Below are 27,617 nucleotides of genomic sequence, written 5' to 3' on the forward strand. Positions count from 1 at the left end.
GGGCAGGGCGCGGAGCCGGGGGAAGCGCCGCCGGTTGCCTGTCCCTAAATGCCGCCCCCCCACCTCGGCATGAAGAAGATTTTCGGCTTCGGGAGGAAGAGGAAGGGGCAGACGCCGCCTCCCGGCGGCGCCGACGCCTCGCCCTGTCCCGCCGGTGCCTACGAGCTCCGCCAGAAGGAGCTGGGCAAGCTGCACCGCGCTGCCGCCGGCGGCGACCTGGCCCAGGTGCGGCAGGGGCTGAAGAAACACGGCGTCGACGAGCGGGACAAGGCGCAGCGGTAAGGGTGGAGCGGGGCTGGGGCTGGGGCTGGGGCTGGGAGGGGGTCCTTGTAACCCCCCAGGACCCCCCCACTCTCCAGAAACACGCCCCTGGGGAACGCTGTGCTGAAGGAGAGGGGTGAAGGTAGTACAGCCAGCGTCAGTAGTGCCCTGGGGGCGGTCAGCGTAGGGTGGTGGCAGGAGGAGCAGAGGCTGGGTCACCCGGGCCTTTGGGGACAGGAGCGGCTTTGCTGGCACTGGAGGCATTGCGTTGCTGCGGTGGGCAACGCTGAGAGCTCCCATGCTCGCTGCCAGCACGCATCCTGCAGACGGTCCTCTTCCAGCAGAGATCTCTCCATTCGTTGCAGCAGGGTTATCAGGACAGGGTTTAGGAGGGCGACAACAGGGCTGCAGCTTTTCCGAAGGCTTTCTTGTTTGTGAAGCTAATGGTGGCTTCTTTAGGATCGTCATGTTTCCTAGTGCTTGGTCCTAGCAGCTTTAAGGTGATCACAGACTCCCTCAGAGTTGCATTGGTTGTGGTTATCGGTTGCCCACCTGAGGTCTGTATAGTCAGCTGCCATCATGCTGTGCCGGTTGGCTTTCAGGTGATCACAGTCAGACCTTCAGAGGTGAAGGATCCTGCGCGCTCCTATGGGAGTTTCTCCAAAAAGTGGAAATAGTCGCTCTCGAGTGACTGCTGCTGTTCCCTGTCTGTAGCAAGACATGACAGGTTCTCTGAACTTTTGTGCGATTTACTTGTCTTCATCCTTTTTGCCTTGGCAGAAGCTTTTTTTTGTATACGTGGTTCATTAGCTGACCTGCGATGGGAAGAGAAGTATCTGCATTAAAAACTGCTGTATTTCTGCATCATGTCACGGCATTTGCGCACCTCTCCTTTTCTGTTCCCACCTAGCTCGAGAGCAGTTGTGCTCCAGTCTCTCAACAAAATACCCCAACAGTTGTTTTTTTCCAAGGTTACTTGAGGCTTCCTAAATGCAGAGAAGGATCCTACCCACAATGATGCAGTTCAAAAAACAGTGGACTCTTTCTCTCTCATTTCTTGAGGAATTTCAAGATTTTTGTTGCACGACCTTCTTCTGTGGTTTTCCATTTGTATGATAGTTATAAATGTCAGGATGGTGACATACTACTTTCCCATAGTCAGGATTACGGTGTTGTGTCTGTTTTGCTAGATGTTATCAGAGGCGCTTTGATGCATATGTGTGTTTCATGTTTGCAGTAGTAACCAGGCTAGCAAAAAGCAAAAGCAGGTGTTTTCAAAAAGCAAAGCAAAACATCAATATTCTTGCTATAAAACCCATCTCCTACATCTCTGATATGTTTCTGGCGTGTGAATGATCCTGTGAGAACTTAGAGGTTTACTTGCTTTAGACCTCAGATTCCCAGGCCTTGGTCTTTTGTGCTGTGTCATGGGTGCAGTTGTGCTGGAGGCAGTGACCAGAGTCTGGACACAGGAATCTGTTTGTGCAGATTCAGTTCTAAAGCGGAAAAAATGTCATCTTACTAAGCATATGTTGGGGGGGGAGGGGGCGGGGTTCCTAGCCATCTTAAGGCTTTGGGTGTGCAACTGCTGTTGCTGGCAATGGAATGAGCTTGGGTATTTGTTCTGTTTCGGTATTTTGAGACATGAAATTTACCCTAACTGTGTACCACAGACTGAAATAATTTCTTCGTCTGTCAGTGTGAATTTAATACATTTATTTTTTAGGACACCGCTGCATCTTGCTTGCGCAAATGGACACGTGGATGTCGTTACATACCTAGTAGAAAACAAGTGTAAGCTAAATCTTTTTGACAATGATAACAGATCGCCACTGATGAAGGTATGTGGAATGTGTTATCCTACACAAAGCGGGGCTTATTGATTACTTGTTAAATGATGGCTATCTTGCTGAATTCTTTACATAAATCTGTGTAGAAACAGGTATATGATAGCTAGTCTTGGAAGAGGCTTCCCAGCATTGGGAAGTTGCAGTATTCGTTGGTAGAGTGAAACATGACTGTTGCAATTTTTTTCCTTTTTTTGTGTATTGTTTCCAGGCAGTACAATGCCAGCAAGAAAAATGTGTGGCTATTTTGCTAGAGCATGGTGCTGATCCGAACCTGGCAGATGCTAGTGGCAACACTGCCCTTCACCTGGCTGCCGCAGCTCCGAATACATCTCTAGCAGGGATGTTACTTGAGCATAATGCCCATATTGATGCTCAAAATAAGGTAAATTTTGAGATTTGTTAGGGAAGTTCTTTCAAAAAGTTGCATTAATATTTCTGTTGAAGGGTTTTTTGGTTTTGATTTTTAACTTGAATGATTTATCTGCCCTTTCAGGAGGGATATACCCCCCTTATTCTTGCTGTCTTGGAACATCATGAAGAGATGGTAGAATTTCTCCTTAAAAAAGGAGCTGATGTGCATGCTCGAGATCAGTGTGAAAGGTGAGGTGCTGGTCAAAACTCTATATGGATTGCCTTAGTTGTATTCAGGTTGGACTGATGAGAGGCACAGGAAAATGAGCACTGAAATAGAAAGAGCCACACAGAAGGAGTTCCCTGTGTGACTGCTGGAAGCAGGTCTACAGAAGGCCTCTGTCATGGGTCATTGCATGTTTTCTGCATTGAAGATTGCAGGAAAGCATTGTTTGTGGTGGCCACCTTGGCAGAGACTTGTTAGGAGCATTGCTGTTATGAAGGAGATGCTTTTTCAAATTGAGGAGTAGTTCATATGTAAGCATTGTCAATGTAGGAGCTCTGTCTGAGGATCAAACACTTAATTTTTTTATTCCCTTTCACATTTTATTGTTGCTCTTAATAAGTAGTTAAAAAATACGTTTTCTCCTGTTCATTGTAAACTAATGGGGATTTTTTTTTGAGAGAGAGTAAGCAAATAGGGATTAAAATAATTGCAATGTCTGTGTAAAATGATTCATTTCATATTATATTTTGGATGCTTCAGAACCCCACTTATGACTGCTGCATCTGGTGGGGAGCTTAACTTGATAAAAGTTCTTCTTCGCTATGGTGCTGATCTTTCCCATAAGGACACTAAAGGATGGACAGCTGAGGATTATGCTATTATTCATGGATATTCTAGGTAAACTTTTAACTTTATTCTTAGAATTGCTAAGTTGTCAGTTATCAATGTTGGCTTTGGACTTTTCTGCTAACAGTACCAAGGTTTAATGGTATCTTGGGATAAGTCTCACTGAGCACAGCTTCAATTTTCTGGAATGTATTGTTCCTGTGTTTACTGCTAATTTGGAAGTTTAGTAATGCTTCTACACCAAATTCTGTTAAATTTCGAGTTTGTGTCACTAAGCTCATACCTGGCCATTATAAACTCTTAAAAAGTTTCTGTAACCTGCAGTTATCCAGAGGTGGAACTTGACAAACAGGAATGTTTGTAAACCCTTTCCCCAACCAGCACTATTGCTACTACTGTCTTCCGATCCTCTGACCAGGAACAACCCACCTTTTGTTTCAGAGGAGATCCAGCGATTATCACTTTAGTTAATTTACTAAACAGTCTTGCTCCTCTTACGTTTAAGTGTTACAACCATGGGTGTTCATTCTTAACGGCAGTTATGTGTGCTTAAACTATACTGAAAAAGTGTACCAAGCAGAAGTGAATTTCATAGATATGAATCACAGAATCATAGAATGTTCCGAATTGGAAGGGACCCATAAGGATCATCAAGTCCAACTCCTGGCACCGCACGGGTCTACCCAAAAGTTTAGACCATGTGACTAAGTGCACAGTCCAATTGCTTCTTAAATTCAGACAGGCTTGGTGCAGTGACTACTTCACTGGGGAGCCTGTTCCAGTGTGCAACCACCCTCTCGGTGAAGAACCTCTTTGTGATCTCTAGCCTAAACTTCCCCTGCCTCAGCTTAACACCGTTCCCGCAGGTCCTGTCACTGGTGATAACGGAGAATAGGTCACCTGCCTCTCCACTCCCCCTCGCAAGGAAGTTGTAGACTGCGATGAGGTCCCCCCTCAGCCTCCTCTTCTCCAGGCTGAACAGGCCCAGTGACCTCAGCCGCTCCTCATATGTCTTCCCCTCTAGGCCCTTCACCATCTTCGTCGCCCTCCTCTGGACACTCTCCAACAGTTCAATGTCCTTTTTGTACTGTGGTGCCCAGAACTGCACACAGTACTCGAGGTGAGGCCGCACCAGCGCAGAGTAGAGCGGGACAATCACCTCCCTCGACCGACTAGCGATGCCATGCTTGATGCACCCCAGGATACGGTTGGCCCTCCTGGCTGCCAGGGCACACCGCTGGCTCATATTCAACTTGCTGTCAACCACAACCCCCAGATCCCTCTCTGCGGGGCTGCTCTCCAGCGTCTCGTCACCCAGTCTGTACGTATAGCCAGGGTTGCCCCGTCCCAGGTGCAGGACCCGGCACTTGCTTTTGTTAAACTTCATGTGGTTGGTGATTGCCCAGCTCTCCAATCTGTCCAGATCTCTCTGCAAGGCCTTTCCACCCTCATCCGAGTCCACAACTCCTCCAAGTTTGGTGTTGTTGGCAAATTTGCTCAAAACACCTTCTAGTCCTACATCCAAGTCATTTATAAAAACATTGAAGAAGACTGGCCCTAAAATGAAGCCTTGAGGGACCCCACTAGTGACCATCCGCCAGCCAGATGTGGCCCCATTTACCACAACCCTTTGAGCCCTGCCCGTCAGCCAGTTGCTCACCCATCGTATGATGTTTTTGTTTAGCTGTATGCTGTACATTTTGTCTAGTAGGGTCCTATGGGGAACCATGTGAAAAGCTTTGCTGAAGTCTAAAAAGATCACATCAGCTGGTTTCCCTTGATCGACTAGTTGGGTGATGTTATCACAAAAGGAAATCAAATTTGTTAGGCAGGACCTACCCCTCATGAACCCATGTTGGCTGGGACTAATGACTGCGTTGTCGCCCTGGTGCGCTTCCATAACTTCAAGGATCATCCTCTCCATAATTTTACCAGGCACTGGCGTGAAACTGACAGGCCTGTAATTGCTAGGGTCTTCTTTCTTACCCTTCTTGAAAATTAGCACAACATTTGCCAGCTTCCAGTCTCCTGGGACCTCTCCAGATTCCCAAGACCGTTGAAAAATAATTGAGAGAGGTCCCGCGATGACGTCAGCCAGCTCTTTAAGCACCCTGGGATGAATTCCATCCGGACCCATGGACTTGTATGGATCCAGATGGAGCAGCAAATCCCGCACACATTCAGGGTCGGTTGGGAGTTTGTCATTCCCACCGTCATGGTCCTCCAGCTCAGGGCACCCTGGGTCCCGAAGTCCGTCATCAGTGTTGAAGGCAGAGGCGAAGAAGGCGTTAAACGTCTCTGCTTTGCCTGTGTCATTGTCCGTGAGGAGACCTTCCCCATCAAGTATCGGAGCTATGTTTTCTTTGGTTCTCCTTTTTCTGTTCACATATCTAAATAAAACTTTTTTTATTGTCTCCCACAGACATGGCCAGCTTCAACTCTAGTTGGGCTTTGGCCACACGAATATTCTCCCTTCAAACACGAACAGCATCCCTGTAGTCCTTCCTTGTCGCCTGACCCCGAACAGGAACCTGCCTCCATTCCCCTCCTTGGCCTAAGTCTCCTCCTACTGCCTGGTGGGATGAGGGAACTTTTGTCTTCTGCGTAGCAGGAGACATTTGTGCTGTGGCAGGCTCATGAGTCTGTCTCAGAAAGGGTAGAGGACACCCCCACCAGTCAATTTCCCTCTCCGACTCCCTGATCCTCCTGAGGCTGCTCACCTCTTCCCAAAGCTCCCCTACCTGTTTGAGCAGTTCTTCAATCTGGGCACACCTGCCACCCTCGCTGCTGCTGTCGGATACCGACAGAAGACTCGGGCACACCCTGCAGCCCAAGACCTGGATGGCGGTGTGTGTCCCGGAGACCTCCATCTGAGTAGCCACGTCGGTGACTGCGGCTGGAGAGGCCGCAAGAGATGCAGAGGCCATGGTTTTCTGCCTGGTTGATAGATCATGGCCAGGTTCCTCGCAGGCAGTTTACAAGTACCGAAGGGAAAGACCGCTGCAGAAGAGCGGTGAGGGGCCCTCCCTGCTCGCCCTGCCTGCGCGCACTGCTGCGCAAACTGCCACGTCACGCCCTTCTGACGCACCACACCCTGGTCGCTGCGCTCCTGGTTGCTCGCGCTCCCTAGGGGCTACTTTTGAACGGCCGGGGAGGGGGCACTGCTGGCCCCACCTACGCCTCACCAGCCTCCCTCGTGTGGGCTGTCGGATCCTGGCGGCTCCCTCAGCTGCTTCGAGTGGCCTCGATGCCCAAAAAAAAAAAAAAAAAAAAAAGCCCTGCCTGTCTTGATCCCCTGCTCCACTGCAGAACACGTCTGCCCCAGAGCTGATTGCCTCGGCAAATGGCCATGAATGTGCATCTGTAGAATGAACATGAGTTTAGTGAGTGTTTGGGTATGTTATAAGCAATGCAGTAAGTAGAGCGTGCGTTAATATATGAATTAATTTGGCTTTGGATTTATCTAGGTTGGATAGTGAGTGGCTGATACTATTCCATTAAGTGGTGTATGCAGGTATGTGGTTATTCTTACCAAATGCATTTCCTTTCTTTCTGTATATAGTCTTAGCAAACAACTGGCGGAATACACAGACTGGGAGAACACAGGAGAAGCTTCTGCAAGTGGTAAACAAACCATCCCAGTACTTACGACTCCTCACAGAGCAGGAGCTGCTGGCTTTACGTTGGGTGCACCTGCTATGGACAGAGGAGGTAGGATATTTAACTGTGGCGGACCTAATGAGAAAAAATAAGTGGCCTTTACTTTAGGTGTTTTATATTGTTCAAGCTTATTGTGCTCAACGTTGACTTTAGTGGAGGCATCAGATAGAGTATCACAAGAAGTTTTATGAATGTGCTTGTTTGTTGCTAGTTGGAAGTGCATCTTACCATCCATGAAGACAATTGTGATTTGTGCGTTTTATATCAATTCATATGGTTGTCACCTTCAGCCCATCAGATCGCCCATTTATACAGGTTTTCCTTTCAGTGGGATGTGAGGGAAGAAAGGAGGACAAGTAAGGAACTAGACTAGACTGGCTTTGTTTTTCATGTGGGCACTTACAGATGCTTTTTCAGGTTGTGCTGTAAGTTCATCCTGGGTAGTTGGTTCACCTTTCTGTAGTAGGGAAACAGCGGCTGAGTTAGAAAGACGAATGGCTTGTTGATTTCTACTGAATTTATACGTCTGTTTGTTTTAATAGTTTCCCTTGTACTAAGGTTATTTTAGTGAGTCGCATTATTTCTCATCTTAAGTTAGAATTGCTTTTGTTTATGTGCTATGGAGACACTTAGGAAAAATTGTCTTGGAAGAGTAACTTTATCAGCAACAACAATTCAGCGTCTGTGTATACTGTATCTTCTTGGACGTAGTTTGATTTATAATAAGCTTTTATTCCACTTCGATTAGTTTTATACAAAAAAAATGTTAAAGTTCATGTAACTTTGTGATTCAGAAAAACAATTAAATTGCCTTGTGATTAAAAGAAAGAAACTTTCAGTGAGTTTGTAAAATCCGGTCAATGCTTATGAGCTCAAGTAGCACTCAAGGAATCTTAAATTAATATTTGAATACAAATGAAATTGTTTGCTTTATACTTTGTTTCTGGCCCAACAGTAGGAGGTTTTATTCGTTTCTGTATTTTTAAGGGTTTTATGTTAGAATGATGTGTCCAAGGGGAAGCAGACAGTGTTCAAATGCAATTGCTCTTTTTTATTTTTGTAATGTGTCAAGAAATATGAACAAAAAGTGTGGCATGTTTTTTCCTTCTGAATTTTTCATGAGAAGGAGAACTGAATTTAGAGCCGAGCTTTGCCTTTGACTTAGAAACACTTCCTTTGATCTAGTCAGAGATTTGAAGTTTCTTCATAGGCTGTTTTTTTTTTTTTGAAACTTTGTTGTTTTTTCAGCAGGGCTTGGTACAGGTAGTTTAATCACCAAAATACTGTTTTCACCCCAAAAACTCTGTTACTACTTTCTTTGTATGTAGATAGTTGCTCTGGTACCGCATTGTAATGTCTGACAGGCCTGTATTATTTTTAAAATATGTGGCTTAAAGAGGACTAGTATTGTGTAATTCCAAAACTGTCATATGTGCAGGGAAGTACAGGTTCTTTGGTCAAATTTCTGGGATTTTCAATTTTGACCTTATTCTTTTTGCTGCTTTTGCACTTCCTAATTAGAAGAGGAGATTGTGTAGAATGTTGAACAAGTGTGCATTTTTAAGCTCTCTAGCTTATTGGAATGTCAGAACACGAACGTTTTTATTAATCGCAGACAGGTTTGCAAAAACCTCCAAATGAACGGCTTCCAGCACTAGTGTATCAAGTGATAGACCTTTTAGATTTTAAGTTGGAATTTCTTTGGGGGAAAAATAATTACACAATCCATATTTCTAGTATGTCTGCGATGACAGCTTTTTTAACTACTGCAGCACATACACTGAAGGAACAACAGAGTAGTTTCCCTGAGTTGTTAGAGAAATTGTTTCTGCAGGGTAAAGTTCTTGAAAAATAAATGAGCACACCGGTGTTTTACATCTCCTGATGTCAGGAAAAGTTATCCTATATCTCTTCTTAAGGAAACAGAGAAAAGCAGAAGGGATGAGAAAACAACTTGAGGCCGTTTCTTAACTATTTAAGTGTATGATTTTGATAGTAGTCATTTTGTCACATCATTGCATGCATTTGTGATAAAATCAGTATAAGTAGGATGCCCTTGTGCTCTAAAACAATAGCTACAGCTTTGTCATGAAAGCATTTGGCTTAAGGTAGCCGCAATAACAGAACCACATTGTTCAGTTACCTAAATGCAAAACTTATTTGTAGGTGGGATGGGTAGAGCAAATGGATAGTGATTTTACATTCCAAAACTTCTAATTTGCAGTACAGACAAACGTATGCTCATAGTCACAGTGCATTCTCCCACTGCTATAGCTTTATCTATGTGCTTCTCATGTTTCTGAGATTTCAAATTTATTCTGATGTAATTGTTTCGTCTGTCCTTTCCATGCCTTTTCCTAAATGGATATAGGAATGCAACAGTCTCCTAACCAGGCACCAAGAACAGGAGAATCAAGGAAAGGTATTCTGTACGGTAGCGTCTTAAGTATGGAACATGTTGTATAATTCACAAATACCTATACATGATACATACTTATCGTCTTGGAGATCCACACTTTGATGGTTTGAGATCAATAAGTTAGACTTAAGAGTTGGTTTGGGGTGTTTTCGTTTGCATGTTTTTTGTGCGAGTCTTTTATTACTGAATTCAATGTTTGCTTTTGTCACCAGTGATAGTATATCTTTTTATTTATTTATTTCCATTTGTTCTCATGGTGCTTCAAAATGGGCTTCAATGGTGAAAACAAGCAGTCCCCAGAGACTGGTTTTCTAGATCCTATTTCTGTGTCAGGGCATCAAAGCCTTGGTTTTGGTCTGACTGAAAGCTATCTCATGAACTTACTGCCTTCTAAAGGATGGTGTGACCTGGTTTTGATCATTGACTATATTTATTATACATCAAAAGCAAAAGTTCAGATAACTTATTGAGCTGCTTTGATTAATTGTAACAGTACTAACTGAAAATACTGAAGTCACCTGTTCAAAGTTTATAACTGTTCCACCCTAACTATTTCAATGAGACACGTTTCTTTTCAGCTGTATCGCATTGACAATAAGCTCTGTTCAGATCAGGAGACATGCTCTTCAAAGTTCTCACCTAAACTCTGTTGTTAGGAAAGACAGAATTTGTACAATCATTTATGGGCTACTGGTAGTAGAGGTGTCTTCAAGTGTGATGTTTCTTGGTTGTTGGGTTTGTTTGCTTGTTTTCCTTGTAATAATTTTGTCCAAGCCTTTGGTTTACTTTCCATGATACGATTTTATAGAAGGTCCCAGTGTCTTGCTTATTTAAAAAAAAAAAAAAAAAAAAACTTATGATAGTTAACAATTGGTTAAAGAACTTCATGAACGCTGACATAGCTTCTGTGTGGAGATTAGGAGGTTATATGGGCTTGTTTTTCCCCTTTTGTGTTGGAAATCAGAGTCCTTTTATTTTGTCTTAGTTGTTAATAGTTGAGAGGTTGTAGCACTTCTCAAACTGTCTTCCTAGAGTGCAGATTTATTCATACGTCAGTGACTATAGCAAGGATGTGCTATAGTACGCTCTCATCAAGTCTGCAAATGATCTGAAATCGGAGGGAATCGATGGATGTGCTTCCGCACAGAGCTGCCATTTGGAGGGACCTTGACAAGCTGGGGAAGTGGACCAAAAGGCATCTTAAGAAATTCAGCAAAGGCAAATGCCAAGTTGTGCCCCTGGGTAGGAATAGCTCCTTGCTACAAAACATGATGGGACTGCCTGGCAGGGGAGCAGCTTTGCTGGGAAGGCCCAGAGAGTCTTGGCAGTGAGCAAGCTGAGCATGAGCCAGCAGGGTGCCCTGGCTGCTGAGAAGGTCAACGGTATCTTGGGCTGTGTTAAGAGCAGCCCAGCCAGGAGACTAGGGAAAGTGATTGTCTGCCCCTACTTGTTACTTGTTGGACTGTCTTAATCCCGGGTTATAATTTTGAGCCCCCAGTGCAGAAGAGGTCGATCTTCCAGCAGTGAGCAAGTTCACTGGGGAGCCATCAGAAATATCAGGGGCAGGAATACTTTCCTTCTGAGGAGGGGCTGAGAAAACAGGGCTTGGTCAGCCTGAAGAAGAGGCATCTTCAAAGGGGACCTAACAGCAGCTTCCAATATGTACGAGAAGGCAAAGCCAGGAGCTTCCCCGTGGTACATGACAGGAGGTAGAGAGACGAGGTGTAAGGGGAAACAGAAAAGTTTCTAACTGCATGTTAGAAGCATTGCCATGATAAGGACAGTTAAAACAGGGAGGTTGTTTGGCTCTCCTCCTTAGACATGTTCAAGATCAGACTGAATAAAGCTCTGAGAACTTTGCCTGACCTCATATCTGGGCTGGTTTTGAGGAGGCAGTTGGCTAAGAGACTTCCTGAGGTCCCTTTTGACCTGACTTATCCTATGATCTTAAGTGCTATTTGCCTTCATTTCACCAAAGAAAGTTTGGAGTATAGTATAGTATGGCCAGGTAATGCTGCTTTTGTCTATTGTATACTCTTTTTTGGTGTGTTATAGAGACCTGCTGGTGATTCTTCTACCTAGAGATAAGCTTTAGGTCTTGACTATGCTTTTTCATTTTTCTTTAAATTTTCAAAATAATCCATAGTTGGGTAAAGTAGAAAATAAAGTGTACTGTATGACAGTATAAAGCACTTAATGTTTAAAGTGGTAAAACCTCTGCTTGCGGTGTGTGAATGTGTGTGTAGTATGAGTACTTTGAAGATTCATCTACTTACTGTCTTCATAAACCACCACCATTTGTTAACTGTTTACTAACATAGCATAGTCATGCTATGCTGTTCTTTAGTTTAGAAATATTTCTTAAACGTAAGAGCCCAAAGAAAATACCACCGATCTTCTTTATTATTATTATTGTTTTTTAATTCTGTATGATTTGAAAAAACAGGTGCTTTGGAAATGCTTTCATTCATGCTGTCTTGTATTAAATTGGCCCAAGTTTCATTCTGTTATGACTTGTAGTGTTGTCCATGTTAAATGTTTTTCTGTATTGATTAATATTTAGCATGCCAAATCTAATTTCAACATGTCAATTAATATTTGAACAGCAATAGATGACTTTTCCCAAGGAGACTCAATAAGGTGAGACTTCTAAAAATACCTAATACTTACTTGAAGAATGATATGAGGGAGCCACTAGTCATTTTGCTTTGCTTTTTAAGAAGCTCTGAGAAAGAGGGGAGTGACGACAGTTGGCATACTTCTGAGGAAGAAGAACTTGATTTTACCCCCAAGGTATGGTGCCTTTACTGGAAAATTGTCCTGTAGAATAAGTGATTTGAAAGCAATTTTCTCTGGTATAGAAAGAAACTTCTTCCAGCTAATATTGTTTTCACTTTAAAAGCAGTCTCTGGTCTGACAGCTTTTTTTTTTTTCTGCTGTGAGGTGTCTTTTTGTTGTTTTTTTTTTGTTTGTTTGTTTGTTTTTTTGGTGTTTTTTTTTTTTTTGGCAAAAGAATTGTAGCTGTGGCAGAGCATGCTGTAAATTTGTGGTTTAGGGCAAAAGAGCAGTAGGTGACAAGATAAACAACCACATTATTTTAGTTGTTCTGGTTCATTTGAGTCAGATTTGCAGACCCTGAAAGTTTATAAGTTACTGTATAAGTTACTGTATAACCCGTTCTCCTCCAAACGTGGCTATTGTTTCCCCTAATTTATGTGATAGAATTCTACCTGATAATGAAAAAGAGCATTTATTAACGGAAAACATCTACTGAAGCTGTTCAGCACCTGGTTCTCCATTCCTTCTCCTCAGGTTCCTCCAGTGCTCAATGAATGAGTTGCTCAAATTGTGTTTTTTTTTCCCCCCTTTCTTTCTTTTTTTTCCCTTCTTCTATGGGATGGTATTGTATACTTGTGTATAATCTCACACTGCATGTTTTTATTTTTTTGAATGCTCGTGTGGTACTCTTTTACCAGCCACATGTGTTATCTCCTACTGTTTTTGCTAGTATTATGAAGGATTATCAGTTTCTCCAGTGATACCTGGAGCATCTGGTCTGTTGCACTGGCATTCTGCAGTAATGAGGAACTGTTGTATGGTGGTGGTGAACTGGTGGGGTTCAACACACTCTGTGATGCTGGAGATGCAAGCATGTGTAGTTTAAACATTATTTCATTTTCTTACATTCATTTAAATGGAAGTGAGGCATTTTTGTAGCATGATTTCGAAAATTAGGGATCTTTTGGTAAGTGGACTTGCAGTGACTCATTTGTGTGTTAAGTCTAAGGAACTTTAACAGTTACTTGAGTTGTACACACTTAAAAGTAAGCATCCTACATATTAAAAACATTAATTCAAAAACAGATTTTTAGACTTGTTATGCATGTAAATACAGTTTCGGAAAGAATTTGCTGAAGCGTACCTGAGCAGGTTTTTTTGAGGTAGAATAGTCACTGACTTGCATATGTGGGAGTGTTTGTGTAATTAGACCTATAGGATGTACCAAGCACCTGAGAACTGTCAAAAGGACAGCCCGGTTGTATTTACCGTTCAAGATTTGATTTAAGTAAATGATTTGTTTGTTTTTAAAAACAAGCAAGCAAAAAATAGATCAAATAATTCTCTTCAAATATATTTTTATTTACAGAAGCCACAGAAGCCAAACTTGATGTTGTTAATGAATGCTTCCCAGCAGTTCAAGAAAAACAGTAAGCTATTTAGAAAAGACTGCATGATATAATGAGATACAAAAGTAAACTAGCTAAGTAATTTTTTCCCCCTTTGACTATAGAAAGTGAGATAAGTAGTATTATAAGAACAGAGCACATAGTCATTTTAGAGCAAAATAATTGAGATCATGAAAATGAAGATATTGAGTCCCCTCCTAAGCCTTTGTCCCTGATCAAGTCCTTTCTCCCATCGTGCTCATCCACAGAAATATTAGGTGGTTTTATCTTGCTAGGCAGTTGAACTTCACCACAACCACTCTCTCACTCCCCCTCCTTAGAAGAGGAGCGGAAGAAGAAAAGGAAAGAAACAATTCACGGGTTGAGATATGGATAATTTAATTAAAGGAAAAAATAATTATTAAGGAAAAATTATTATTAATTAAACAATTTAACTAAAGGGAAAAAAACAGAAAGGGGAAGGGGAAGGGGGGGTGGGTGAAACAAACAACAAGCAAGGCTGTGTGGAAGTGCAGAGGAAGGAAATTACTCTGTACTTCCCACAAACGAGCGATGCTTGACCACATCCTTGAAGCAGGGCCTCAATGCACATTCAGGAGGACAGACGTTTTTACAAGAGCCCACCCCTCCCCCCCTTCTTCCTTTTTGCACCTTTTGTTGCTGAGTGTGGCATTGTGTGGTATGGAATATCCTTTCGGTTGGTTTAGGTCAGCTGCCCTGGTGATGTTCCGTCCTTCCCTCTTGCCCACCCCCAGCCTGCTGACTCTGGGGGGGTTAGAGGGAGTCCTGATGCGGTGCCAGTATTGCTCAGCAGCAGACACAGCGCTGGTGTGATACCAGTGCTGTTCTAGCTACAAGTGCTGTTCTAGCACAACACTGTATGGGCTGCTGCAGGGAAAGTTAACATTCCTGCATCCCCAGTACAATCCCTTACCTGGCTCCTTTTCCAGACATTCCCAGATGACTCCTCTTCTATGCTTTAAGCAGGTAATAGGCCTGTTGCTATTTTTGTAACTCATTTGGTTCATCTGCCTTTTTCATTTTCTCATGCTTTAAGATGATGTTGGTGGTTCTAGAATTGAAAGTCCTAAGTCACAGAAGAAAAACCTCAAGCAAAGAACCCCATCAGATGCAAATCTGAACAAAGGAGAGTGTGGTGAACTGTTGAACCAAGATGTTTCAGATGCAAGCAACCTGGAAGAAGAGGAATTGGACGAGGAGGAAGAAGAGGAGGAAGAAGATGAAAATGACAATGGAGATGATGATGAAGAGTATGAAGAGGAAGAGGAGGAAGATCTTATTCAAGGTGAAAAGGAGGAGGAAGATCTGGAAGATGAAGAAACTCAGTCTAACGACATAATGGCGGAGGAGCAGGGGGGTGAAATAGAACCTAAAGGAGAAATTAATCAGGAATTGGGGTGTTTTAGAAATGTTAAGTATGAAGGGGAAACTCAATGCGGGACTGGAAATGTCTTTGGTGATGATCAGAAAATATGTAAAGAACTTGATGAAAAGATGGAGGGATCTGTTGATGCTCCTGTGTCTTTTATAGCTGGGTGTTATGAAAGGTTGCAAGAAAATATAACAGTGATATCCCCAAAGGTAATGAATAATGAATTATCTTATGAATCCATACCAAAACAAGCTGTCCTTCAAAATCTAAATAATTTACAAACTAGACAAGAAACTTTGAACAAGAAAAGCGTGATTCAGGAGAAGATACACCAAAAGGGTGACTCCTGTTTTGCAGACTCAGAAACAACAGACTGGAAAAAAGAGATCCCCCAGACTCTCTCCGACAGTTGTGGTCTTAAGGAGAAAAAGTCAAGTTTTGGTGATGGCTTTAAAAGTATTAATGGTTCTCAGTCAGCAGCAGAAAACCCAAGACTTGAAAGTCAAAGACCAAAATCTGATATTCTTGAATATGTGGGTGAGGAAGATGCTGAAGAAGAGTATGAAGAAGTAGATAATAAAGTCTGTGAAGCACTGAAACAAGAAAGTGAACACGTGCACTTAAATAGATGTGAAGAAAACACAAGGGCAACGTTTTCCTCAAGCACAAAGGTAAGTATACAGGGATGATTCAATCACAAGGGTATTTTTAAGGGTAATACAGGTAAGAAACAGTAAGCTGTATTCTTATGGATAGTTATTGCATAGATCTGTATTTCAGTTATCATCTTTTGATACTAAAAAGTGTCACTTCTAGCCAAAGTAATTTCTAAGATATAAGAATAATGCCAGGCATTATTTTCAATATTTTTAACATGTGATTACAATGATCTTGAAGGAGAAAGACGGGAAACTTCATTTTTCTGGAATTGGTGAAATTTCTCTTAGTTATATAAATGAGAGGATGGATGTTATTTGTGAAGTGTTACTGCCATTTAGTAAAATTCACAGCATGATGACTGCAACAGAGAAAGCAAAACAGAATGAAATTGAGAGTAGGAAGCTAGTAATTTTCTGTGGAGCAAACTGGGGGAAAGAAGGAATGTGTTCCTGAATAATATAATTTAAATAAAACTGGGGTTAGACTGACACGAGGAAGTGCTTTTCAGGGGCTTTCCAGAACTAGGGATGAAGTTTATGACATGGGGCATTGCTGTTTAATCATGTAGATTACCACTGGAAACCTGAAGGCCTTGGGAGACTTTTGAGCTTTGCTTTACTTTTGTCTTACACAAGAAAAGCATTTTCTAAGTTGTCAGTGGGTGTTGAAGAAGATGCTTGTTTCTGTTCTTTCCAGCTGTTTTGGTCTGTCTCTTTTAGGAAGAGCCACTTAAGTGGGAAGGAGGGGAGAAGGAAGATGCTTGTGGAGGAGAGCTGCAAACTGCAGCTGTTGAGGGTGTGGAAAATTCTGTTCATAGTAATAGCCATCAAGACCATAATGCTTCAGAAGACACTGCTGATGAGAGAAGTGAGTTAATTAAACATTGATCCCAGTTGTTCCTCTCTAAGTATTAATGTGCTGTAAATGAACTGAAATGGTGATTTGGTGATTGACTTTCAGAGGTGGTAAATTCTCCTGTTGCCTGTGATTTGTAGTGGGCAGTGGCAGAGAAAGACAGCAGCTTGTTTTCATTCGTTCTTAGGGAGCACAAAAAATGGTGTTGGATTCCAAATGAATTCTATAGGAAGCAAGTGCTGTTCTTGCTTTTGTTGCTGTATTCTCCCTGAAGTGGTCTGAATAAGACAAACAGATAGAGAGGAACTGGTGTGTCTTGGGTGTGACAGTAGTTATTTCCCTTTCTGGCTTGTACCACCATATTGAAAAGCTGTGATTGCTCTTGGCTGAAGCCTGGGAAAGACTTGAGTCAAGCTGTGAGAAAACTGTTCTGCTACAGTGCTTCACCTTGTTCAGTTTTAAAATGTAGGAGGTCTCCCAATGCCAATCCTTTGTGTGCTTGAGAGCATTACCAGCTCGGACAGAGTTGAGTGCTTTGGTGCTCACCTCAGGGTCTTGGAGAAGGAGGAGAAGATACTGGTTCCAATGTGTGTCTCCTGAGCATAACTTGATGCAGTAGATGTTTTCAGAGCACATGTAACTGCTGATCAGGTGCTACACAGAGGACCTGGCAGAAGCTGATGCTCTGAAGGTGGTGTGCCTAAATGCGAAACTCTGGGCCTGTAGGTAAGAAAGAAGACCCAAGCTCTGCATCCTGCAGTTTCTTCCTGAACATTACCCAAATATGTGCAAGGCATAGTTTGTAGCTCCGTCAGCTGTCATGCTTAAGCATCTTCTGCTTGAAAGGAGATAAGAGGAGTAAAGAGAACATTGTGATGTGACCGTGTATGAAGCTACCATTGAATATAACTCATTTCTTAGTTTCTCCTCTGCAGAAGAACTGTTACTCATCTTTCAGATGCAGGGTTTCACTGATGGGGAAAAGCGGAGTGCAATAAATGCTCACAGCATTTCTCTTTGTCCACCCTTTGTAGGTGCCTTGCCAGCTCTAGAAGCAGAGCAAGAGGAGGAAGCTGAATCTCCTTGGGATTCTGAGGTAGGTACTTTCTGTGAAAGATGTAGTGGGGTCCCAGTGGGGGGAAGGTCACATCCAGAACCACTTCAGAGTTTGCTTTTGAATTTGTCGCTGCCATTAATGAGGCTTGTTTACCTCTCGTTGCTTCTGCTGTATGTTTGTAACTAGGGGTCCTTGAAATGCTTGTGCTCTATGTTTTCTAGTTAGAATCTGGACAAAGTTGTATCAAGCTAATGATGTGGGCATTCTAGTAGCTGGTCTTTGAGTTCGATGTCCAGTACAATATTGAGACAGTGAAGTTTTCTGCTACTTAAAATCTTGTGAGCTTCTCGAAAGGGCTGATGGTGTGAGGATTTTTTTTTTTTTAACCATACAGCTCTATTCTGCTGCCCCAGTCAGTGTTAAATGGTTGCCCCTACTGTCTGCAACCTAGACATCTAGATTTTTCTGTATGGAACCCTTATCTTTTTTAGGTATACTTCATCCTTTTTAGAAAGTCATTTTCAATAGATATCAAACGAGCTGGCTGTGTGTGTCCTTTCTGTCTGTGGTAATTGGCTAGACAAAAGAGCAGGGTCTGTAGCTAACCCCCTCTGGCTTTTCTTGTGAGGAAAAATGAATTCCTCCCCACCTCCTTCCTTAAAAAATACTAGACTAACATTTTTAAGATAACGTTAATCTCTGCTAACTTTGCCTTGTTAGTCTTTATTCAACCCAAATTTTTGCTTTATTTTTGCAGCATAGTGGTGAATTCACTCACTACTGCAGGATACATGCTCCAGGAACATAAGCTCAAATTTGAATGTCAGGCACAAGTTTGGTACAAATGTCGGATCACCACAGAGCTGCAGTTACTCGTTCGCAATCCACATCTTGATTTCCAATATTAATTCTCTTTTGTGGCCATTCTGTTTGTCAGGGATTATCAGCGTTACGGGATAGTTTAGATGAGTTAAAAGCGTGTTTGTTTAGCCAAAGATCTGAAAATACACACTACTGCTGTGACTGTGTGCTATGCATTGATGTGTCCTTTACAAGCCTTCAGTTACAAAAACCTTTTGATACACTTGATATCATGTTGTGCACGTTGGCTGAGTTGCAACTTTATTCATGGAAATAAGTGGGGGGGGGGGGGGTAAAAGAGTTTGTACCAATTGTCTTGCATGTGTTCTAGATTATACAGACAGATTCTGAAAGTCTGAGAAAAGTATCGCCTGGTCTGCAGCTGGGAGCAACACACGAACATGGAGCATGCTTGCAGAGTGTTTCAGTGGAGCACAACAATGGTAACTTTCTGGTGGATTGTGTTTGTAAGCATTTATAGACTGAAGTGAACTTTTTACCAGTGTCTTCCTTAGGAGTGCTGTTACGCAGTGGCTGTGTGCCATAGCAATGAAGAAGTGCTTGGTACTTGTTAATTAACACCAGTTAACGCAGCACTTGATGGCCTGTTTGATTAGTAAAGGAATTTCTTGTGTGCATTATGTGTGTTCTTTGGACACTTGTATTTTGGTTTCGGGTTGTTGCTTAAGTAAAAGTGTGTGTGGTTTAGGACTGATCTGTCAGAACACTGAGACGTTCCTGGATAATAACACAGCAGAAGAAATATCATCTGGCCAAGCATTTTTTTTTTCTAGCTTAATTCATGATAGGTTTATGTTGTGCTTTGTCTAGGAGCTAAAACGTGATGAAAAGTTCAGGTTCTGTTCCTAAGGACTTATTCCTGTAGCTTGTGAAATTTGCCTTTTGACCATCTTTAGCATAGAAGAGCAGAAAAGTTTTGCTGTTGGGGTAAAATTATTTTCTGAGGATTTTCTCCTTTAAAAAAAGACTTGTCAATCCAGCTTGTAATACGGGTGTAATAAATTAGTTGTACAGGCCAATTTTAGTTTAGTAGGCTGGAAGCAGAACTTTACAAGATGAGAGCTTTAAATGAGCTTGATTAGTTGTCATGAAAGTCTGTGTTGTATGATTCTGCTAAGTTAAATTTGAAATCAATAAGAAAAGGGGTTAAGAGGTGATTATGGGAATCTTTCTAAGGTATTTCCATATTACTGGACCACCGAGTTTGCTGAAATCAAATACTGTTTGTTTTAATTATTATTTTTAATATGAGAATTCTTCTGGGGAGCCATTCTTTGTAACATTTCATATATCTGTTTCATGAGAGGACTCAAACTGTAAGATGACTAAAGCAGAGAATTCAAGAAATGCATGGCCGTAGATTGTATGAGTTTGGAAGTACTTTAATGTTGGACAAAAATTTTTTGAAAATGATATTTGGAGCGATGCTACAAATACCCGTTACAGCCAAACAACGTTTGTTTCATTTGTTTCCTTGCAAGCTAAACCAAAATCATAGAATATCCTGAGTTGGAAGGGAATCATAAGGATCATCAAGTCCAACTCCTGGCACCACACGGGTCTACCCAAAAGTTTAGACCATGTGACTAAGTGCACAGTCCAATCGCTTCTTAAATTCAGACAGGCTTGGTGCAGTGACTACTTCCCTGGGGAGCCTGTTCCAGTGTGCAACCACCCTCTCGGTGAAGAACCTCTTTGTGATCTCTAGCCTAAACTTCCCCTGCCTCAGCTTAACACCGTTCCCGCGGGTCCTATCACTGGTGATAACGGAGAATAGGTCACCTGCCTCTCCACTCCCCCTCCCGAGGAAGTTGTAGACTGCGATGAGGTCCCCCCTCAGCCTCCTCTTCTCCAGGCTGAACAGGCCCAGTGACCTCAGCCGCTCCTCATATGTCTTCCCCTCTAGGCCCTTCACCATCTTTGTTGCCCTCCTCTGGACACTCTCCAACAGTTCAATGTCCTTTTTGTACTGTGGTGCCCAGAACTGCACACAGGACTCGAGGTGAGGCCGCACCAGCGCAGAGTAGAGCGGGACAACCACCTCCCTCGACCGACTAGCGATGCCGTGCTTGATGCACCCCAGGATACGGTTGGCCCTCCTGGCTGCCAGGGCGCACCGCTGGCTCATATTCAACTTGCTGTCAACCACAACCCCCAGATCCCTCTCTGCGGGGCTGCTCTCCAGCGTCTCGTCACCCAGTCTGTACCTATAGCCGGGTTGCCCCGTCCCAGGTGCAGGACCCGGCACTTGCTTTTGTTAAACTTCATGTGGTTGGTGATTGCCCAGCTCTCCAATCTGTCCAGATCTCTCTGCAAGGCCTTTCCACCCTCATCCGAGTCCACAACTCCTCCAAGTTTGGTGTTGTCGGCAAATTTGCTCAAAACACCTTCTAGTCCTACATCCAAATCATTTATAAAAACATTGAAGAAGACTGGCCCTAAAATGAAGCCTTGAGGGACCCCACTAGTGACCATCTGCCAGCCAGATGTGGCCCCATTTACCACAACCCTTTGAGCCCTGCCCGTCAGCCAGTTGCTCACCCATCGTATGATGTTTTTGTTTAGCTGTATGCTGTACATTTTGTCCAGTAGGGTCCTATGGGGAACCATGTGAAAAGCTTTGCTGAAGTCTAAAAAGATCACATCAGCTGGTTTCCCTTGATCGACTAGATGGGTGATGTTATCACAAAAGGAAATCAAATTTGTTAGGCAGGACCTACCCCTCATGAACCCATGTTGGCTGGGACTAATGACTGCGTTGTCGCCCTGGTGCGCTTCCATAACTTCAAGGATCATCCTCTCCATAATTTTACCAGGCACTGGCATGAAACTGACAGGCCTGTAATTGCTAGGGTCTTCTTTCTTACCCTTCTTGAAAATTGGCACAACATTTGCCAGCTTCCAGTCTCCTGGGACCTCTCCAGATTCCCAAGACCGTTGAAAAATAATTGAGAGAGGTCCCGCGATGACGTCAGCCAGCTCTTTAAGCACCCTGGGATGAATTCCATCCGGACCCATGGACTTGTATGGATCCAGATGGAGCAGCAAATCCCGCACACATTCAGGGTCGGTTGGGAGTTTGTCATTCCCACCGTCATGGTCCTCCAGCTCAGGGCACCCTGGGTCCCGAAGTCCGTCATCAGTGTTGAAGGCAGAGGCGAAGAAGGCGTTAAACGTCTCTGCTTTGCCTGTGTCATTGTCCGTGAGGAGACCTTCCCCATCAAGTATCGGAGCTATGTTTTTTTTGGTTCTCCTTTTTCTGTTCACATATCTAAATAAAACTTTTTTATTGTCTCCCACAGACATGGCCAGCTTCAACTCTAGTTGGGCTTTGGCCATACGAATATTCTCCTTACAAACATGAACAGCATCCCTGTATTCCTTCCTCATTGCTTAACCCTCCTTCCAGCAGCTGTACGCTTTCTTTTTTTGCCTAAGCTCCAGTAGAAGATCCCTGGTCAGCCAGGCCGGCCTTCTGCCCCGCCTGCCTGACTTGCGATATTTTGGAATCGCCTGATCTAATGCTTTTAGGAGGCAGTGCTTAAAGATTGACCAGCACTGACAGACACCAACGCCTTCAAAAGCAGTTTCCTAGGGGACCTTGCTACCTAGTTCCCTGAGCAGCTTGAAGTCTGCTTTCCCCACATCCAGGGCTGAAGTTTTGGTGGCAGTTTTCCTTCTGTCACCATAAATTCTAAACTCAACCACTTCATGGTCACTATGACCGAGACGGCCGCCAATTGCCAAGTCTCCCACAAGACCCTCTCTGTTCTCCAGGAACAGATCAAGGAGGGCACGTTTCCTAGTTGGCTCCCTTAGCACCTGCACCAAGAAGTTATCATCTAGGTGCTTTATGAACCTCCTGGACTTGCTCTTGTCAGCCGTGTGGTGATCCCAGTTGACGTCTGGCAAGTTGAAATCCCCCATAAGGACGAGGGGAGTTGATCTCAAGGCATCTCTTAGTTCTGCAAAGAATAATTCATCGGCGTTGTCGTCCCGGCCAGGTGGTTTATAATAGACTCCCACAACGACATCCCCTTTATTTGTTCGTCCCTTAATCCTTACCTAGAGGCTCTCAACTTTGCCATCGCCAACTTGAAGTTCCACACAGTCCAGCCCATGCTTCACATACATTGCCGCCCCACCACATCGCCTACCCTGCCTGTCCCTCCTGAAGAGCTTGTAACCATCCATTGCAACACACCAGCCACAGGATTCATCCCACCAGGTTTTGCTTATGCCGATGATGTTGTAGCTGTGGCACTGGGCTAAGACTTCTAGCTCATCCATTTTATTCCTCATACTGCGTGCGTTTGTGTAGAAGCACTTCACATGCGCCTCCCTACACGCAGCACCTTGTGGAGCCGACCGAAGGACCTCACTAACACACAGTCCCTCTGATTCTAGCGCACCATCCCTTAGCTCATCACCAGCGTGCCAGGTTTTATCCCCTTCCCCCTTCGACTCTAGTTTAAAGCCCTATCTATCAGCCCTGCCAATTCCTGAGCCAAAATCCTCACCCCTCTCTGAGAGAGGCGCATCCCATCTGGTGCCAGCAGGCCTGGTGTCACGCAGACCTTCCCATGATGGAAAAACCCGAAATTCTGCCGGTTGCACCAGTCCCGAAGCCACATGTTAATGTGATGAGTCTGCTTGTCAGCATTGATCCCCCTATCGGAAGGACAGAGGCAAACACAGCCTGTGCCCCTGATCCTTTAAGTAGTCGCCCCTAAAGCCCATTTTGATTGCTCTCAAACTTCTCGTTGCTACCTCGTCATTACCAGCCTGAAAGACCAGTAGCAGGTAGTAGTCGGTGGGCCGTACCAGGCGCTTGACTTTCTTAGCGAAGTCTCTCACCCGAGCCACAGGGAGGCAACAGACTTCCCTGTGGGTTGGGTCCGGTCGGCATATTGGGCCCTATGTCCCTTTCAAAAGGGAGTCCCCCATGACAATAACCCTTCTTTCTTTTCTGACAGATGATGTAGCAATGCGGGGGGTAGGTTGCCTTGCCTCAGGCACCCTCTCCAACTGGGACGGGCTTTCGTCTGCTTTGTTGTTCTGACTGTCGTGTTCTAGACCCTCATACCTGTTATATAAGGGTAGATGGGAAGGTGAGGTGAGCAGGGACAGGGCTCGCCTACCACCCCGAACAGGAACCTGCCTCAATTCCCCTCCTTGGCCTAGGTCTCCTCCTACTGCCTGGTGGGATGAGGGAACTTTTGTCTTCTGCGTAGCAGGAGACATTTGTGCTGTGGCAGGCTCATGAGTCTGTCTCAGAAAGGGTAGAGGACACCTCCACCAGTCAATTTCCCTCTCCGACTCCCTGATCCTCCTGAGGCTGCTCACCTCTTCCCAAAGCTCCCCTACCTGTTTGAGCAGTTCTTCCATCTGGGCACACCTGCCACCCTCGCTGCTGCTGTCGGATACCGACAGAAGACTCGGGCACACCCTGCAGCCCAAGACCTGGATGGCGGTGTGTGTCCCGGAGCCCTCCGTCTGAGTAGCCACGTCGGTGACTGCGGCTGGAGAGGCCGCAAGAGATGCAGAGGCCATGGTTTTCTGCCTGGTTGATACCATGGCCAGGTTCCTCGCAGGCAGTTTACAAGTACCGAAGGGAAAGACCGCTGCAGAAGAGCGGCGAGGGGCCCTGCCTGTGCGCACTGCTGCGCAAACTGCCGTGCCACCCCCTTCTGACGCACCATGCCCTGTTTGCCCACCCTGGTCGCTGCGCTCCTGGTTGCTCGGCTCCCTAGGGGCTGCTTTTGAACGGCTGGGGAGGGGGCACTGCTGGCTCCACCTACGCCTCACCAGCCTCCCTCACGAGGGCTGCCGGGTCCTGGTGGCACCCTCGGCTGCTTCGAGTGGCCTCGATGCCGAAAAGAAAGCCCTGCCTGTCTCGATCCCCGGCTCCGCTGCACAACGCATCTGCCCCGGAGCCGATCGCCTCAGTAAAATGATCTGTTGAGAACCAGCTTGATTTTACCTTATTGAATGACACCTATATGAGGTTTCTGTTCTGTGCTTTGATTTTCCTGTGCTGTCAAAGAGGGAAAATACTCCTCAACATTAAACACTTGAAGGATAATCAAAAGTCTTAGTACTGTTGAATTGTTTTATGATCATTATTGCAGCAGACCAGCTTTGGCTTTTGACATAGTCCTTTTAGAAAGTAGAATACAGCTCCTTAAAAGGGACAAAATATTTTGATCTTCAATCAACAAGCATGACCATACTGCTTCACATGAATTGTTCTAGTTCTGTGACTTTTTTGATTATTTTTTTTAAATCCAAGATGCATGTGGGAAAGAATGTGTTATGCATTTCTTGTATGCTAATACAAATGCTGTATGATAAGGTAATTGAATGTTAGGTATTGAACTCTCAATGAAATAATGCTTGTAACTAACTAATATTGCATGGAGTAAAAGATACCTTCAGTTAAATAAAATAATACTTCATTTTTCACCTCCAGGCTTTTCAGAGAAACCCAGCAATTTGCAGGTAAACAGTTCTTTTGTTTCAGACTACTTGTCCTGTTCATTAAAAAATATGTAGTTACTTTGAATTTGTGGTGTGTTTTTTTTGTTCATTGGATTGTGTCTTTCATAGCTGAAGATTTCCGCATCAGTTTTAGAAATGAATGAAACATCTCCTAGAAGAGGAAGGCAGAAATCAGGTAATGATGACATCATGTTGTTATTCTAGGTTTAGCTTCATAATCTTTCTGGATAGGCACATTTAATTAAAAATCTGATTTATTTGTTTTGCAGATCTATTGGAGGAATTTAGTTTAGGAGATGCAAAGGATATTGAAGGTATTCGTAAGTCTTTTTGTTGTTCTTTTATGGGCAGACACATTGTACTTTAAATTCTTTCTCAGTAATAAATTAAGAGTTTTGGTTTTGTCTGTAATACACAATAATGTGAAATCCATAGAACCACTCAGGTTGGAAAAGACCTCTAAGATCTAGAACAATGTTTAACTTAGTGCTAAAGTCCACCATTAAACCATACTACTACTAAGTTCTAAATCTACACATTCCTGAAGATTTCCAGGGATAGTAATGCAATCACTTCTCTGGGCAGCCTATTCCAATGCCACACAACTCTTTCATTAAAGAAATTTCTCCTGATATCCAACTTAAACCTCCCCTGGTGCAACTTCAGGCCATTTCCCCTTTTCTTATCCCTTGGTGCTTGGGAGAAGAGCCTGGTCCCCACCTCATTATAGCCTCCTTTAAGGTAATTGTAAAATATATTAAGGTTTCCCTTAATAAATTTTCTTCACGTTATACGACGCCAGCACCCTCAGCTGCTCCTAGGACTTATTCTCTAGACACTTCACCAGCTTTGTTGTCCTTTGGACATGCTCCAGCACCTCACTGTCCTTCTTGTAGTGAGGGGCCCAAAACTGAACACAGTACACAAGGTGCGGCCTCACCAGAGCTGAGTCCAGAGGGACAATCACTTCCCTAATCCTGCTGGCCACACTATTTCTGATACAAGCCAGGATGCTGTTGGCCTTCTAGGCCACCTGAGCACGCTCCTGGATCATACTCAGCCAGCTATCGTCCAATACCCCCAGGTTCCCTTTTGCTGGGCAGCTTTCCAGCCACTCTTCTCCCAGCCTGTAGCATTGCATGAGGTTGTTGTGCCCCAAGGCAGGACCTGGTACTTGGCCTTGTTGAACTTCGTACAATTGGCCTCCACCCATCAGGCCAGCCTGTGCAGATCCCTCTGCAGCGCCCTCCTATCCTCAAGCAGATCAACACTCACACCTAACTTGGCGTCATCTGCAAACTTACTGAGGGTGTGCCTGATCCTCTTGTCCAGATCATTGGTAAAGGTTTTGAAGAGAACTGGCCCCATTACTGAGCCCTGGGGTACACCACTAGTGACCAGCCTCCAACTGGATATAACTCCATTCACCATGACTCTTTGGACCTGGTCATCCAGCCAGTTTTTAATCCAGTGAATTGTACACCTGTTCAAGCCTTAAGCAGCCAGCTTCTTCAGGAGAATGCTGTGGGTAACAGTGTCAAAAGCCTTAGTGAAGTCTAGGTAGACCACATCCACAGCCTTTGCTGTGTCTGCTGAGCACATCTCCTCCTCCTTGGAGGAGATCAGATTTGTCAAACAGGACCTGCCTTTGATAATCCCATGCTGACTGGGCCTGATCGCCTGGTTGTCCTTTAAGTGCTGTGTCATGGCTCTCATGATAATCTCGTCCGTGAGTTTTCCCAGTACTGATGTCAGACTGACAGGCCTGTAGTTTCCCACATCCTCCTTTCAGCCCTTCTTATAGATTGGCGTCTCATTTGCTAGCTGCCAGTGGACTAAGGCCTCTCCTGATAGCCAGGACTGCTGATAAATGATGGAAAGCAGTTTGGCAACAGTCCCTAGTTGGCTCACTCACTGGTAGCCCCATAATGTAGCAGTATGTTATAACATTGCAAACACAGAAAGGAAAGGCAGTCTTTTCATAGTTCATTTCATGTCAGCTGTTCTTCCTGTGTCTTTATTCATGTGTCTTTTTCACCCATGTGTTGTCCTGAAGATAATGTATTAAGAAGTATATGTGAAAATTTCTCGCAAACTTTTGTGTTTGGATTTGTTTCAGCAATCAGTATTGTTTCAAAAAAGCATTGTGATTACTGTGGCAAAATTATTTTTAACTCAGAAAGGGTTGAATGAGGCTGTTCTGAAGTTAGTTCATAAATCTTGCAAACATTTACAGTATCTTGTATGACTAAATGCAGAATGAGAGAGAGATGAAATTTCCCATTCTTTTTTCTTTGTTATTGACTCATAGTAATACTGTCTTGGAATATATTTGTGGGTCAAAATTAAATAGTGGTGTTCTCATGTTCTTTGTATAGATGAGTATCTGCTTAGCTCTGTGATTTCCAAGGGAAAAAAAATCATTCTGAGATAATTTATGAGTAGGGAAATCTCAGAAGATAAAGGAAAGGTAAAGGCTAATAAGAAAGAACAGTAAAAGTCAACTTTCTCTGCTTGTTAGAGATGAGGCAGAGTATAAGGAAAGGGATTTGCATCTTGTGGATACGCAGGGATATCTATGAGTAGTTACATGTGTTAGTCATAGAGTTGGATTCATGTAACCCCCCTGCAGGTATCCAATTAAAGAAACATAATAAAGTGCAGGTAAAAATAATGGAATTTAATTTA

General features: G+C 43.8%; 1 protein-coding gene across 12 annotated transcripts in view; it reads left to right on the forward strand.

The window, feature by feature from the left end:
• Positions 1-32: 32 nt before the first annotated feature.
• The window catches only part of ANKRD26 (ankyrin repeat domain containing 26), an 82,964-nt gene continuing 55,379 nt past the window's right edge, over positions 33-27,617 (forward strand). For 9 of the 12 annotated variants that reach the window (XM_083799705.1, XM_083799713.1, XM_083799716.1 and 6 more), the window contains exons 1-17: positions 33-278; positions 1,988-2,102; positions 2,320-2,493; positions 2,605-2,711; positions 3,229-3,366; positions 6,878-7,026; positions 9,347-9,397; positions 12,001-12,034; positions 12,115-12,187; positions 13,542-13,602; positions 14,639-15,645; positions 16,354-16,501; positions 17,524-17,585; positions 18,739-18,850; positions 24,901-24,929; positions 25,038-25,104; positions 25,199-25,243. In XM_083799705.1, the coding sequence (XP_083655831.1) occupies positions 49-278; positions 1,988-2,102; positions 2,320-2,493; positions 2,605-2,711; positions 3,229-3,366; positions 6,878-7,026; positions 9,347-9,397; positions 12,001-12,034; positions 12,115-12,187; positions 13,542-13,602; positions 14,639-15,645; positions 16,354-16,501; positions 17,524-17,585; positions 18,739-18,850; positions 24,901-24,929; positions 25,038-25,104; positions 25,199-25,243 (2,602 nt within the window). In that variant the 5' untranslated portion in view covers positions 33-48. The remainder of the gene's footprint in view (positions 279-1,987; positions 2,103-2,319; positions 2,494-2,604; positions 2,712-3,228; positions 3,367-6,877; positions 7,027-9,346; positions 9,398-12,000; positions 12,035-12,114; positions 12,188-13,541; positions 13,603-14,638; positions 15,646-16,353; positions 16,502-17,523; positions 17,586-18,738; positions 18,851-24,900; positions 24,930-25,037; positions 25,105-25,198; positions 25,244-27,617) is intronic. The other 3 variants (XM_083799709.1, XM_083799710.1, XM_083799711.1) reach the window with 3 other exon arrangements.

This window comes from Anser anser, assembly GCF_964211835.1.
Source record: "Anser anser genome assembly, chromosome: 1".
Lineage (NCBI taxonomy): Eukaryota > Metazoa > Chordata > Aves > Anseriformes > Anatidae > Anser > Anser anser.